The 15,586-nt window shown below is 57.0% G+C and overlaps 1 protein-coding gene across 2 annotated transcripts in view; it reads left to right on the top strand.

Moving 5' to 3' along the window:
• Nucleotides 1-873: 873 nt before the first annotated feature.
• Nucleotides 874-15,586, top strand: part of LOC142292376 (polyunsaturated fatty acid lipoxygenase ALOX15B-like) — a 62,855-nt gene continuing 48,142 nt past the window's right edge. For both annotated transcript variants that reach the window (XM_075337704.1, XM_075337703.1), the window contains exons 1-4: nt 874-1,045; nt 1,881-2,085; nt 2,240-2,312; nt 2,409-2,531. In XM_075337704.1, coding sequence (XP_075193819.1) covers nt 908-1,045; nt 1,881-2,085; nt 2,240-2,312; nt 2,409-2,531 — 539 coding nt within the window. In that variant the 5' untranslated portion in view covers nt 874-907. The remainder of the gene's footprint in view (nt 1,046-1,880; nt 2,086-2,239; nt 2,313-2,408; nt 2,532-15,586) is intronic.

Below are 15,586 nucleotides of genomic sequence, written 5' to 3'. Positions count from 1 at the left end.
TGCGATCGTTGAGCGTCGCTCCTTGGTGTTACATGCTGCGATGTCGCTAACGACGCCGGGTGTGCGTCACAAACACCGTGACCCCGCCGATATATCGTTAGCGATGTCGCAGCGTGTAAATGGCCCTTTAGTCTCTGTGGACGGTGGACCTGGCACGATGAGCGTCTGCCCCCCGCATCAGCATGTGCACTGGAACTGGGGGCCAGGAAACTACCTGCAGAGCCACCGCCAATGAGCTCCAACAAACGGGCCTTCAGCCTGGTATCCCGTGTCTGCGGGCGTGCAGCCAGCACCGCCAGCAGCTCCTTGTCGGCCATCTCTGGAGGAAGGTAACGACCGATGCAACAGACGTTGCGCTTCCGTCAGCCGATGCCGGAAACAGGCATATGGCCAGTGGAGGGAACCTTATTAACACATGGGCTTAACCAACCGTACAAAACTACTAGGGCATAATATGGAAGGGGCGAACACGCCACCCATACCACCTGCAGCAGGTCCAACCAGGCACCCCTGCACAACATAACCTGACCCATTTTTTTTTTGTTTATCGAACACTGACACTTATTACCTGTTGTTCCCTGCTAGGCCACAGGGAGGGTCCCACCAAACACCGACCACTCTGCCTGAGCCATCAGTCAGGAACCATTTGCCGAAAAGGCTTGTAGTCCACTATTCTGTACTCTTATGTGATGCCACAGCGTCTTTCCTCTCGGCATATTTGCTCCTGCAGAGACACATGTGTCTGGGCCCCAGGTTGTTGTCACACGGGTCAGCTGCTTTGGTGTTTCACATGTGTTAATGACTTCTTATGATGTTTTCCTGGAGGAATTATTACAGACGTTCTCCCCCCACCCACACTCAGTAACTCGGGACAGAGCTGATCCAGTGCAGAGCATCCACTGGAGATATGGTGAGCTACAAGGTGACGGTGGCCACTGGAAAGGATTTGTTCTCTGGGACCATTGACGCCATCTCCATCAGCCTTCTGGGGGTAAATGGAGAAAGCGATCAGAAGAAACTGTCCCATCTGTGGTTCCCTGGAAAGGTGAGTTGTTTCAGTCTGGACTATCTGTGTGACCCTTGGGTGACAGAGCTGAAATGAGCTCCAGGTCTGCTACACTCTTGACATGATGGTAACCAAGTTTTCTTAGTAAGGTCACTGGCCCATCAGGGCAGGCAAAGCTGCAGCCACTTGGTATTGAGCACAATGATGGTGTCTTACAACCAGGGGCCACATATGTTCAGCTTTTGGATTCCCTTTAGCTTTGCCATGAATCACTCACTTATAGTCATGTGGGCCACATCTGATCATCAAGGGTCTGTGACCTTAATGGGTTGGGATGATGTCTGCATTAAGCTATTGGTAGTCGTTGTGTCTGTGATATATCCTGAGAAGTCCATAGTTCTTTATTGGTTTTATGTCTGTAAACGCTTCGCACCACGACTGAGGACCCTAAAATCTGCAATTGGGACATACTAGAACTAGACAGTATTGCATAACACCTCATAGAGGTGTATTATATATTCTGAATAGACATGTCTCCACTCTTAATGATGGAAACATCTGAATTGTGAATCTGAACAGTCCTGGTGCCCAGACTGTGCTGCCTCACATTGCAGAGGTGTGAAGGAGGCACAGGGTTGGCTCCCTCCACGTGTCCTGTGCCTCCGGTCACTGGTAGCTGATGGTGGTGGTGCTATGAGGTCTACAGGAACCAAAAACAGTGTGGTGTTAGCACTCCGCCCGCTGTCCTATGTACTGCTTATTGATTGACTCCATGTCCCCACTCTACACTATGTGCAGGTGGGTCACTCATCTACATCCAGTAGATTTTTCGGTGTCTATCATAATGTGGGGTCCATGTTCTCTCCCTCTTCAGGTGCGGACCTTTGATGTGACCATTGAGGGGGATGTTGGGGAGCTGCTGTCTGTGCGACTCTACAAAGAGCGCAATGTGCTTCCAATCTCAGATGCCTGGTACGTCCAGTACATCCATGTCACCTCCCCCGAGGGGAAACTATACCAGTTCCCTGTGTACCAGTGGATATCTGGACAGACCAATGTGTTGATCCCTGAGGGGACAGGTGAGTAATCCTGAGCAACGAGAACCAATTTCCCAAGAATAGTCTGTCTCTAAGGGTAAATTTAAGGACCTGTAATCTTATTACTCTCTGTACTGGATGCACGGTCCCTGCAGGGGGCGCTGAGTACTGTCCGGGTGACCTGTTCTTCTTTCAGCCAGTATACGATCTACCAGCAATGGAGATGAGCAAAGGACAAAGGAGCTGGAGAAGAACAGAGACGTTTACAAGTGAGTGTCCTGCTAATAGCAGGATGACGTGCTGTGGATTCTGGGGTTCCCCGGGATCATGTTCCCCATTTATATCTATTTCTTATTGTGTTGCAGGTGGAAGCTGTACTCCCCAGGGGCCCCATACTGCATTGATGCAGACAGTGTTAAAAACTTACCCATGAATGAAAGCTTCTCCCTCCAAAAGCAAATCAGCTTCCTGATCGGCATGAATCTGGTGTAGGTGTTCCACCAGATATATCGTGCACACAGTGAATATTTCCCGTATATTGTAATATAAAGTGTTCTAGAAGCTTCACTCTCAGGTCAGGAAGAAATGTTGTGGTCAATCTAAGATTTAGAGTTGAGCGATGTTCGATTCGAACGGTTCGCCAATTTCAAATTCGAGTGATTTTGGTCGGTGTTCGAGTCATTCGACGAACTCGCACGATTTGCTTCAAGTTCGGCAGTTCGAGTTACGTTCGATAACGGTTCGATCACCAAAAGCGTGGCTTTTCACAGTAAGTATGTGCACATGTTGCTATCTGCATGCGTCCTGCGTCCCCAGCACAATCCCTCTCTCTTTCCTACTCACCGATCACGGGCGTGGCGCTGCACGGCTGTCACACTGCTCCGGTGGCTTTTCACAGTAAGTATGTGCACATGTTGCTATCTGCATGCGTCCTGCGTCCCCAGCACAATCCCTCTCTCTTTCCTGCTCACCGATCACGGGCGTGGCGCTGCACGGCTGTCACACTGCTCCGGTGGCTTTTCACAGTAAGTATGTGCGCATGTTGCTATCTGCATGCGTCCTGCGTCCCCAGCACAATCCCTCTCTCTTTCCTACTCACCGATCACGGGCGTGGCGCTGCACGGCGTTCACACTGCTCCGGTGGCTTTTCACAGTAAGTATGTGCGCATGTTGCTATCTGCATGCTTCCTGCGTCCCCAGCACAATCCCTCTCTCTTTCCTACTCACCGATCACGGGTGTGGCGCTGCACGGCTGTCACACTGCTCCGGTGGCTTTTCATAGTAAGTATGTGCGCATGTTGCTATCTGCATGCGTCCTGCGTCCCCAGCACAATCCCTCTCCCTTTCCTGCTCACCGATCACCGGCGCCTCCAGGGCCGGACTGGGACTGAAATTCAGCCCTGGAACTCAAACCAAAGCAGCCCACATGCAAAAATCACTTTCCAAAAAAATAACCATTTTCATTAGCATTGTGGTAAATTTAGCACTGCAATACATACTTGTACGCACGCAGCACCAGCACTGCAGCTGCAACTTGCCATAAAAATATGTGTAATTACCAGAACAGAAAAGAGTCATGGTTTTAAATATTTTTTATTAAACGTATATGTCGCGGGCGGGGAGGAGGGTGTCGGCACACCTCGCTCACCCCTGCTGCTCGGGTCCGGCGGCTGCTGCTCAGTGGTGGCTCGAGCGGTGAGCCGGATCCCGGGGGCTTCTCGAGCGGCACTCCTCACCCGTGAGTGAAAGGGGGGTTTGTTGGGTGTGGGGATGATTATTGTCCGTGACGCCACCCACGGTTGTGGTGATTTCACCACCGCTGCTCTATACGGGGCTCCCGAGGATGGTGATGCGGAGCAGCCAGGTGTTGTGTTGCCCCTCCGTGAGTAGGGGTTGGGGATCCCGGGGCCCGGTGATGGTTTGTGAGGTGCAGGGCCTGGTGGGCGCAGGGACGCGGGGGCAGCGCTGTGCCTTGCGGCACTGTGGTACTCACTCAGCCTGAGACGTGACACAGTTTTTACGGTAAACCAACTGCTGGATAGACGGTCCCACGGACGGCTGCACTTGCTCTCCCGGTAGGTGACGGTGATGTCCCTTTTCCTTGCACCTTGATGAACTGATTGGTTGCGATGGGTCCCCACCGGTAACCCGCTCCCCGGCTTCAAGCTGGACCGGGGGAGCTCTACTCTTTGCCCGCAGGCGCTGGCCCTAAGAAACGGGTGCCTTGGCGGTGGCGGTGTCTCTTCTATACTGGCTGGGCTGTTGCCTTCAATCGGGTCTTTGTTGTTGGGGGATCTACGTCCCCTTCACTGACGGATTCAGCAAATTTGGCGACTCCTAGCCTTGCCGGGGTCCGAGAGGCCCCTGCCCTGGTGCTGACTGTCCTTCGGAACACTGCTCCAGACCGCCGGGCACACAGCCAACGGGGCCCTTCCAGGAACTTCCAAACGGTCCCCCTCCAGACAGTCACCGCCGTTGCTGACCTTGCTGACCTGGCCCTACACAAAGCTGGACCCTTCAGGCTTTCCTTCTTCCTTGTCACCTCACTTGCTTTCCTCCTTTTCCACTTTTCTACTTTCACTACTTTCACTTAGTTGTTTACTCAAGCTCGTCCCTGAGCTGACTGCCTGGTTTTCCCGCCTCCAGAGCTGTGACCTCCTCGGTGGGCGGAGCCAACCGCCTGGCCCACCCCCTGGTGTGAATCATCAGCCTCTGGAGGAAGGCAACAAGGATTTTCGGTTAGCTGTGGTGTTCCTACCTGGGATGTGGGGTGTGGTGGTGTGTGACCTGTGTCCCCTGGCTTGCCCAGGGCGACACATTCCCCCTTAGCAAAATGCAGACCGTCCGCGGGCTGCCGTCCAACACCGGTTTTATTTTTCTGAAAAAGATAACATAAGGATATAACATATTTACATTTTTAATAATAACTCTTCTTAAGACGGGAGGCACATTTCTTTAACGTTGCAAAACGGTTTACGGTTACGGTTTCCGCTCTCTCCCACCCAAGCAACCTGGCCCTGATGCTGCCCCTAAAACCCAGGCAGCACCCCTTGACCCACAGTCCAGCACACGGTACCCGAGCGGGATCTGTCCTTCCCTCCAGAGGCTAGCCACCGGTTCCTTTGGTGGCTGGGCCCCAGCCTGCTCTGCTCAGGGCCCTCCCTCCAACCTGCCTCTCCGGAGGCGGCATGCGGAAAACAGTAACGGTAAACAACATATTTACAAGCCACTAACGTTTGTGGTTGCCCTGCAAGTTCACAGGCTTGTCCATGGATAGTTCCCATGCAAAAACTTTTTAACGGTCCCCACGGGGACAACGGTGCCGGCTCCAGCCGGTTGCAATCACAAGCAAATCAGGTAAAACTTCGGTAATCATTTTTCTTCTCATTTTCAAACTTTTTAAACAAACTTAACAAAATGGTGGTCCCAACGGGGACGGTGCAACGGGCATCTGCTGCCCTACTCCGGACTTTCAGGTGCTCCTTCCCAGGGAGGGGGTGCGGCGCTCGCTTGGGCCTCTGGGCTGCCCTTCAGTTTAGCGTCCAGCGCGAACCACCCCCACTCCCCAAAGAACCGGGTGTATTGTACGATATCTCCCGGCATCAGATTGCGGCCGGGATGCTCTTCAGGCAGGTGGGCATTCACATCCCGCCGGGCTACAAACACTTCGGCCTCCAGGCCCGGTTCGTAGATGAACCCATAGCCCCGGCGGACATCAAACCGCCTCACCTGCCCCACGTACGACGGGCCCCGGACACGGGAGGTTGCTTGCCGGAGGTGCTCTTTCTCTCGGATAGCTGGGGCCACCAGTTCGGCCTTCTTCCGCTCCCTCTCGGCGATCTCCAGGCCCAGCGGTACCGGATCCCTATCCCAATACAGCGCTGCCGCCAGCGCCGGCGCACGGGTCGGGCCCCGCGGGACATCCTGGACGTTGCCCACTGTCAGGACTCTGGGCGGCATGTCCCGCGGTGTCTTGGCCTTGGGCGCTGCCTTGCAACAACAACCCGGCGCTACCTCAGCCGAAGTGTGGGGGATGGGCATAGGGGCTTTCCGCTGCTGGGCCTACGGCTCGGAGCGGGTCATCGGCTCCAGCTCGGGGAACTTCTCGGGGGATGCCTCCGGTTCCACTTTCGGAGTCTTCCACGGTAACACCTCCGGGGTGCCGCGGGCTCCGGCTACAGGTCGGCCCGCCTGGGCGGGGACGCTGGGTACTGCTACCGGTTGCGGTGGTAGCAGGCCTAGTGGCGGGGTCACGGCCTCCGGGACGGGTGGCGAGGGAGGCAACGGGGGGAGAGGGCTTGGACCGGGCCCCACAGCCGCGATGACCGGCCCTTCAAGGGCATCGGGACGTGGGTCACTCACCCTCCCTTTCTCCGCTTCCTCCTCGCGTCTCCGCACGGTGGCTACAACGTCCGCCATGTCGGCCTCCCACTCCTCCATGAGGAGCTGCATCCTGACCTGCAGCCTTTGGTAGAGCTGCGCGGTTCGGATTTCCACCCACGCTGCGGTTCCAGGCGCGGGGGCTACGGTGTCGCGGGACGGCATCCACATGATGGCTTTCTCTTCCAGGAACGGTATATTTGCAGAGTCCTGGAGTCCCTGCTTTTATAGCTGCAGCTACATGCGTCCAGCCGCCATCGCGTCCCCCTTAGCTCTTTTCGGCCCCTCCTCTCTCGGGGCGGGGTTTTGGCCTTCGCGCCTCTACTGCTCGAGAAGACGCTCGAGCGGGAACTTTTCGCGCCAAAGATGGCGGCTTCTGAAATTTTTCTGCCGGATACCTCCGGCGGTAACAAGGCGCACCTCTACCAGACGGCAGAGCGGTAAGATCCTGTTCGTGACGCCAAGTTGTCGCGGGCGGGGAGGAGGGTGTCGGCACACTTCGCTCACCCCTGCTGCTCGGGTCCGGCGGCTGCTGCTCAGTGGTGGCTCGAGCGGTGAGCCGGATCCCGGGGGCTTCTCGAGCGGCACTCCTCGCCCGTGAGTGAAAGGGGGGTTTGTTGGGTGTGGGGATGATTATTGTCCGTGACGCCACCCACGGTTGTGGTGATTTCACCACCGCTGCTCTATACGGGGCTCCCGGGGATGATGATGCGGAGCAGCCAGGTGTTGTGTTGCCCCTCCGTGGGTAGGGGTTGGGGATCCCGGGGCCCGGTGATGGTTTGTGAGGTGCAGGGCCTGGTGGGCGCAGGGACGCGGGGGCAGCGCTGTGCCTTGCGGCACTGTGGTACTCACTCAGCCTGAGACGTGACACAGTTTTTACGGTAAACCAACTGCTGGATAGACGGTCCCACGGACGGCTGCACTTGCTCTCCCGGTAGGTGACGGTGATGTCCCTTTTCCTTGCACCTTGATGAACTGATTGGTTGCGATGGGTCCCCACCGGTAACCCGCTCCCCGGCTTCAAGCTGGACCGGGGGAGCTCTACTCTTTGCCCGCAGGCGCTGGCTCTAAGAAACGGGTGCCTTCAGGCTTTCCTTCTTCCTTGTCACCTCACTTGCTTTCCTCCTTTACCACTTTTCTACTTTCACTACTTTCACTTAGTTGTTTACTCAAGCTCGTCCCTGAGCTGACTGCCTGGTTTTCCCGCCTCCAGAGCTGTGACCTCCTTGGTGGGCGGAGCCAACCGCCTGGCCCACCCCCTGGTGTGAATCATCAGCCTCTGGAGGAAGGCAACAAGGATTTTTGGTTAGCTGTGATGTTCCTACCTGGGATGTGGGGTGTGGTGGTGTGTGACCTGTGTCCCCTGGCTTGCCCAGGGCGACACATATAGAATATACTAACATCATCCTTCTCAAAATAAAACAATAAATATGTGCAGCTTGTCATAAAGAAAAAAATTGACATAAAAATGTGCAATATACAAGGATTGTCCACTACTCAAGACATCCCAATCTCGCCTAATATATTACCCCATGTAAAATGATATTCACCTATACTCGCCTCTGCTGATGGCCCTGTTTCACAGGCAGAGCATCGCACCCCCTCTCTCCCCCCCTTCCCACAGGCAGAGCATCGCACCCTCTCTCCCCCCCCTTCCCACAGGCAGAGCATCGCACCCTCTCTCCCCCCCTTCCCACAGGCAGAGCATCGCACCCTCTCTCTCTCCCCCTTCCCACAGGCAGAGCATCGCACCCTCTCTCTCTCCCCCTTCCCACAGGCAGAGCATCGCACCCTCTCTCCCCCCCCTTCTCACAGGCAGAGCATCGCACCCTCTCTCCCCCCCTTCTCACAGGCAGAGCATCGCACCCTCTCTCCCCCCCTTCCCACAGGCAGAGCATCGCACCCTCTCTCTCCCCCCCTTCCCCAGGCAGAGCATCGCACCCTCTCTCTCTCCCCCTTCCCACAGGCAGAGCATCGCACCCTCTCTCTCCCCCCCTTCCCACAGGCAGAGCATCGCACCCTCTCTCCCCCCCCCCTTTCCACAGGCAGAGCATCGCACCCTCTCTCCCCCCCCCCCCTTCCCACAGGCAGAGCATCGCACCCTCTCTCTCCCCCCCCCTTCCCACAGGCAGAGCATCGCACCCTCTCTCCCCCCCCCCCTTTCCACAGGCAGAGCATCGCACCCTCTCTCTCCCCCCCCTTCCCACAGGCAGAGCATCGCACCCTCTCTCTCCTCCCCCCCTTCCCACAGGCAGAGCATCGCACCCTCTCTCTCCCCCCCCCTTCCCACAGGCAGAGCATCGCACCCTCTCTCCCCCCCCTTCCCACAGGCAGAGCATCGCACCCTCTCTCTCTCTCCCCCTTCCCACAAGCAGAGCATCGCACCCTCTCTCTCCCAATTCCCACAGGCAGAGCATCGCACCCTCTCTCTCCCCCTTCCCACAGGCAGAGCATCGCACCCTCTCTCTCTCCCCCCCCTTCCCACAGGCAGAGCATCGCACCCTCTCTCTCCCCCCCCCTTCCCGCAGGCAGAGCATCGCACCTCTCCCACCCCCCCTTCCCACAGGCAGAGCATCGCACCCTCTCTCTCCCCCCCTTCCCACAGGCAGAGCATCGCACCCTCTCCCCCCCCTTCCCACAGGCAGAGCATCGCACCCTCTCTCCCCCCCCTTCCCACAGGCAGAGCATCGCACCCTCTCTCTCCCCCCCTTCCCACAGGCAGAGCATCGCACCCTCTCTCTCCCCCCTTCCCACAGGCAGAGCATCGCACCCTCTCTCTCCCCCCCCCCCTTCCCACAGGCAGAGCATCGCACCCTCTCTCTCCCCCCCCCCTTCCCACAGGCAGAGCATCGCACCCTCTCTTCCCCCCCCCTTCCCACAGGCAGAGCATCGCACCCTCTCTCTCCCCCCTTCCCACAGGCAGAGCATCGCACCCTCTCTCTCCCCCCCTTCCCACAGGCAGAGCATCGCACCCTCTCTCTCCCTCCCCCTTCCCACAGGCAGAGCATCGCACCCTCTCTCTCCCCCCTTCCCACAGGCAGAGCATCGCACCCTCTCTCTCCCCCCCTTCCCACAGGCAGAGCATCGCACCCTCTCTCTCCCCCCCTTCCCACAGGCAGAGCATCGCACCCTCTCTCTCCCCCACCTTCCCACAGGCAGAGCATCGCACCCTCTCTCTCTCCCCCTTCCCACAAGCAGAGCATCGCACCCTCTCTCTTCCAATTCCCACAGGCAGAGCATCGCACCCTCTCTCTCCCCCTTCCCACAAGCAGAGCATTGCACCCTCTCTCTTCCAATTCCCACAGGCAGAGCATCGCACCCTCTCTCTCCCCCCCTTCCCACAGGCAGAGCATCGCACCCTCTCTCTCTCCCCCTTCCCACAGGCAGAGCATCGCACCCTCTCTCTCTCCCCCTTCCCACAGGCAGAGCATCGCACCCTCTCTCTCCCCCCTTCCCACAGGCAGAGCATCGCACCCTCTCTCTCCCCCCCTTCCCACAGGCAGAGCATCGCACCCTCTTCCCCCCCCCTTCCCACAGGCAGAGCATCGCACCCTCTCTCTCCCCCCCCTTCCCACAGGCAGAGCATCGCACCCTCTCTCTCCCCCCCTTCCCACAGGCAGAGCATCGCACCCTCTCCCCCCCCCTTCCCACAGGCAGAGCATCGCACCCTCTCTCTCCCCCCCCTTCCCACAGGCAGAGCATCGCACCCTCTCTCTCTCTCCCCCTTCCCACAAGCAGAGCATCGCACCCTCTCTCTCCCCCTTCCCACAGGCAGAGCATCGCACCCTCTCGCTCTCCCCCCCCTTCCCACAGGCAGAGCATCGCACCCTCTCTCTCCCCCCTTCCCACAGGCAGAGCATCGCACCCTCTCTCTCTCCCCCCCTTCCCACAGGCAGAGCATCGCACCCTCTCTCTCCCCCTTCCCACAGGCAGAGCATCGCACCCTCTCTCTCCCCCCCCTTCCCACAGGCAGAGCATCGCACCCTCTCTCTCCCCCACTTCCCACAGGCAGAGCATCGCACCCTCTCCCCCCCCCTTCCCACAGGCAGAGCATCGCACCCTCTCCCCCCCCCTTCCCACAGGCAGAGCATCGCACCCTCTCTCTCCCCCCTTCCCACAAGCAGAGCATCGCACCCTCTCTCTTCCAATTCCCACAGGCAGAGCATCGCACCCTCTCTCTCCCCCCTTCCCACAGGCAGAGCATCGCACCCTCTCTCTCCCCCCTTCCCACAGGCAGAGCATCGCACCCTCTCTCTCTCCCCCTTCCCACAGGCAGAGCATCGCACCCTCTCTCTCTCCCCCTTCCCACAGGCAGAGCATCGCACCCTCTCTCCCCACGGTCAGAGCATCGCACTTGTGGCGCCCCTGACCTGGTCAGGCACCACAGAGTATTGCACCCATGCGGGAGCAATGCTTCCAGGTAATCTCCAAAGGCCAGGATGAGGTGCACACACAAACATATAGTGACCAGGCCTCCCACATCACCAGAGGGGACCCTTGGGTAGCCAGAAGGGGTTAACTTTCAATTCCCAGCTGGGGGTGTGTTCAGGGGCTGGTTGCTAGGAAGCAGGGCAGAGAGAGAGAGGAAGAGGAGAGTCTGGAGGAAGAAGTTGAAGTGTGTGGAAGGGAGCAGAGGAGCTCTCGTGTCAGACAGGTCCTGAGGAGTGCAGTAGCTGAAAGCGGGGGAGAAAGGAGTACCGTGGGTCGGCCTGAAAATCATCCAGAGAGAAGGGTGGCTGAGTACGGAGATCCCGGTATCCGAGCACACAAGGGGAACTAGGTCCCCAGTACAGGCAGCAGATCATCCAGAGCTGCTTAACCTACAGGTGGGGGGGGTACTTCATGCCCTCACCACGACTACACAGAGCTTGAGCCAAGCAGCAATCACCAGGCCCATAAGGGGACAGGGCCAGAAGCCATCCCACCAAGGCCACGCTGCCGGCAGACGAGCCAGAGAGAGGGGAGCAGGGTGGTAACAGCTTCCCTGGAGGGGTCCTACCACGCTTCAAGCAAAGGATCCTCCTAAAACAGAAAGAGTGCAAGGAAGGCGAGTGGACAGCTACCCTCAGAACGGCCTCCTGGAATTCCTGGTTCAACCTGGTTATCACAGTGTCGCCCGGGCATCTCACCGTGACCTCCAAACAGTGAGTAAACACGTTGAAAGACTTCTTGGACTGTGTTTGAGTCATTCTGCGACCTGTGGTCCCACACACATACACCGGGGCCTGGGGCTCACTCTCAGGGGGCTAATATACTGACTGCACCCACCATCAGCCCCAGGCATCCCTTAATCTGCAGTGGCGGTCCCCGCTGACCGCAATACTGAGAGTGGCGTCACGACAATCCTAAAAGAAGGTTCCCTACCTGTGACCAGACTGTTCCATCCACGTGGAGTCCCTGAAGGTACTGCACCGACACATACTAGCGGGGCTTCACAACTTCTGGCGTCACGAACAGGATAAGGACTAGACCTGTTCAGACAGGTGACCGTGTGCCTCAGAGGTCCGACCGCAAAAATTGAACCGCCGCCATATTGCCATCTTCAAAAGCGCGCGCTGCAGCCCGCGCGAGGGAGAAGAGCACCGCCCACGAAGAGGTGTGGCCGCCCCAGAACCCCCACAATTCGGAGAGCGTTCTGACCCAGGAAGTGGAAAGGGGGGCGCGGAGATTTTTGAAGAAAAATGGACGCTGCAGGAGGTAATGCCCCTGGTCAGGGCGACGCAGCCCAAGCGATGCCAGCCCCCGTCGCGCTGGACGCAGCAGCGCCTGGTGCCGGTGCCGCGGTCGCAGCCGCGCCGGCTGAAATCTCCCCCATAATGCCAGTTTCCTTGCTGTATGTCCCAGGAGCGCAATGGCTGCCCCAATACGCCGGTAAAATAGACACGCTGACCGGGTTTAAGAAGAAGATCAACACCCTGCTAGACATGCACGCGATGACTGGTAAGCAGAGGGCCGCTGTGGTGCTGGGACAATTGACTGAAGCAGCAGAATTGGAGGCTGAGTCCTGGACCAATGATGACCGGGGCTCTGTTGAGACCATCTTTGCCAAACTAGCAGCTGCTTTTGAACACCGCACAGAGGGAGAGCTGAGGACGGACTTCTATAACTGCCGTCAGAAGCCCCAAGATAGTATAAGAGACTATGCCCTCAGGCTGCAGGCTGCACTACGGGCTCTCAAGCTGGTGGACCCTGTCAGTGATCAGGAAGGAAACCGGATGATGAAGGAACAATTCTTGCGGGGCCTGCGCTCTCCTGAGGATGGGAAGCAGATGAAGCTGTGGTCCCTGGAACACCCTGACGTGGACTTTGCCATTCTGAAAGACAGGGCAGTGAAAGCACTCCAACCTCCTGTGGACACAGACCCCGTCGCACCAGCATGGCCTGCCAGTTCCACGGCTGCAGGAGCGGAATCCTCCTCGCAGGCCCTGGTAACTGCAAAAGGACTCAACACGCCAGCAGAGACCATAAATACACTATCCTCCCAGGTGCAACAGCTCACTAAGGACGTCGCACAAATCCTGAAAGCAATGCAGTTGCCCTCAGAGACCAAAGTCCCTCATCGGATCCTGCTAGCTGACAACCCAGAGGACGTCCCTTGGATGCGGAGGAGAAGAGGTCCCCCAACCCGAGGCAGGAGCAGTGATCGCTATGACTCATCTGGACAACCCATCTGTCGTCGTTGCCAGGAGGCGGGACACTATGCAAGGGCCTGTCCTTTAAACGAGCCAAAACTGGGGCCGGGGGCCAGTCCTCAGGATTAAGAAGATCAGGCCCAAGTCGCTGCTGTGATCAGTACGTGGGTGGACGTCCTGTCCTGTCCATCGTCCTGGACGGGATCCCTACCCCGGCGTTATTGGACACCGGCTCTCAGGTCACCACGATCCCGTATGTCCTTTATCGGAGGTTTTGGTCGGACGACGATCTCCGACCACCGGACCCCTCCCTCACCATCTATGCTGCCAACGGACAACCTATAGACCAGATCGGGGTCAAAGAGGTAACCATAAAGGTGGGAAGGCAGGAAATGAAGGGACAAGGACTGATTGTTGTGGACACTGATATTAGAGAAAGGAACCCGCAAATGATTTTAGGCACTAATGTCATAGAAAATTGCCTAGGGGAAGTGTTGTTGTTGCTTCACCAGATTGTTGAAGGTGCTGAGGGCAGGTCGCAAAGAGCCTTGCAAAAGGAGATCCGAATCATTCTGAGGAAGCAACAGGTAAAACAGACTGGCGGTGAGATTGGTAGTGTACGGGTGATGGATGCTAACCCCATTGTGATACCCCCACGGAGTGAAATGATGATGTGGTGTAGAGCAGCGGTAGGTCTCAGAGGACAAGATTACCAGGCTGTACTAGAGCCCACTCATTCAGACCACTGGCCCACGATTCTGACAGCCAGGGGGGTAGTTGATGTACACAAGGGACGAGTGCCTGTACGAGTGTTGAACTGTGGGGAGGAGGAAGCCAGACTACCAAGGTACGCTACCATAGCCAAACTGTTTACATGCTCAGATGACGCCATAACACCTGTAGGTCCCCTGACACAAGCTGACTCAAAAGAGGGCGAGACCTCCCAAAAGCAGTTAGAGGATTGGTGCCAGAAACTACACGTGGGGACTGACTCTACACCCGACTACCAGAAACATGGGGTTTACAGGGTCGTGCAGGAATACGAGCAGGTCTTTAGTAAGAACCCACTAGACTTTGGTAGGATCAAAGGGGTGCAACATCACATACCCACAGGCAGTCATCCTCCCATTAAGGAAAGACATAGGCCTATTCCACCAGCCCATTACCAGCGCACAAAGGACATGCTGAAGGACATGAAGGAGGCAGGCGTCATAAGGGACAGTTGTAGCCCCTGGGCAGCTCCCCTGGTCCTGGTGAGGAAGAAGGATGGCACGATGAGGATGTGTGTGGATTACAGACGGATAAATCAGATAACACACAAGGATGCCTACCCTTTGCCAAGGATAGAGGAATCCCTCGCTGCCTTGAAAACCTCTAACTACTTTTCTACCCTAGATCTTACTAGTGGCTACTGGCAAGTATCTGTAGCAGAAGAAGATCGGGAGAAGACGGCCTTCACCACTCCAATGGGCCTCTGTGAGTTCAACAGCATGCCATTTGGACTCTGCAATGCCCCCGGGACCTTCCAGAGGCTTATGGAATGCTGCCTAGGGCACCTCAACTTTGAGACCGTCCTGCTCTACCTGGATGATGTCATCGTGTACTCCAAGACCTACGAGGACCACCTGAAACACCTGGCTGAAGTCTTTGAAGCGCTATCCCGATATGGAATGAAGCTGAAACCATCCAAGTGCCATTTACTGAAGCCAAAGGTCCAGTACCTAGGTCACGTGGTCAGTGCAGAAGGAGTAGCACCGGACCCAGAGAAGGTCACAGTCATCCAGGAATGGCCCACACCTACTACCGTCCGGGAGGTACGCCAGTTCCTTGGCTTGGTAGGCTACTACAGAAGGTTCATCAAGGGCTACACGAAAATGGCAGCGCCTTTGCAAGAGCTCCTGGTAGGCCACCCAAAGAAGAAAGGAAAGATCTCCGGCCCGCCATTTCACTGGGGAGAAGCAGAAGAACACTCCTTCAGACAGATGAAAGGGGCCTTGACGGGTGAAGAGATCCTAGCCTACCCTGACTACGGTCTGCCATTCGTACTGTACACCGATGCCAGTAATGTGGGACTGGGAGCAGTGCTTTCACAGGTGCAGGGAGGCAAAGAGCGTGTGATTGCTTACGCCAGCAGGAAGCTCAGGCCTACTGAAAGAAACCCAGAGAATTATAGCTCATTTAAGCTAGAGTTCCTGGCCATGGTATGGGCTATCACAGAGCGGTTCAAGCACTACCTGGCAGCCACCAAATTCACTGTCTTCACGGACAACAACCCCCTGACCCACTTGGATACTGCTAAATTGGGTGCCATGGAGCAGCGTTGGGTAGCCCGACAGGCGAATTATGACTTTACTGTCAAGTATCGAGCTGGCCGCAAGAACGGCAACGCAGATGCTCTGTCCAGGATGCCTCACCTAGCAGACGAGGGTGAAGATGAAGATGATCTTGAAGAGATTGAGCTGCCAGCGTTCCATCGCCATGGAGCAAAACAGTGTCGGCAGTCGCGTGCCAACCGCCAAGAGGTGACCCTG

Source organism: Anomaloglossus baeobatrachus, chromosome 2 (assembly GCF_048569485.1).
Source record: "Anomaloglossus baeobatrachus isolate aAnoBae1 chromosome 2, aAnoBae1.hap1, whole genome shotgun sequence".
NCBI classification, from domain to species: Eukaryota; Metazoa; Chordata; class Amphibia; order Anura; family Aromobatidae; genus Anomaloglossus; species Anomaloglossus baeobatrachus.
The sequence above is the reverse complement of the archived record's forward strand: the minus strand, read 5'-3'. Positions and strand labels throughout refer to the sequence as shown.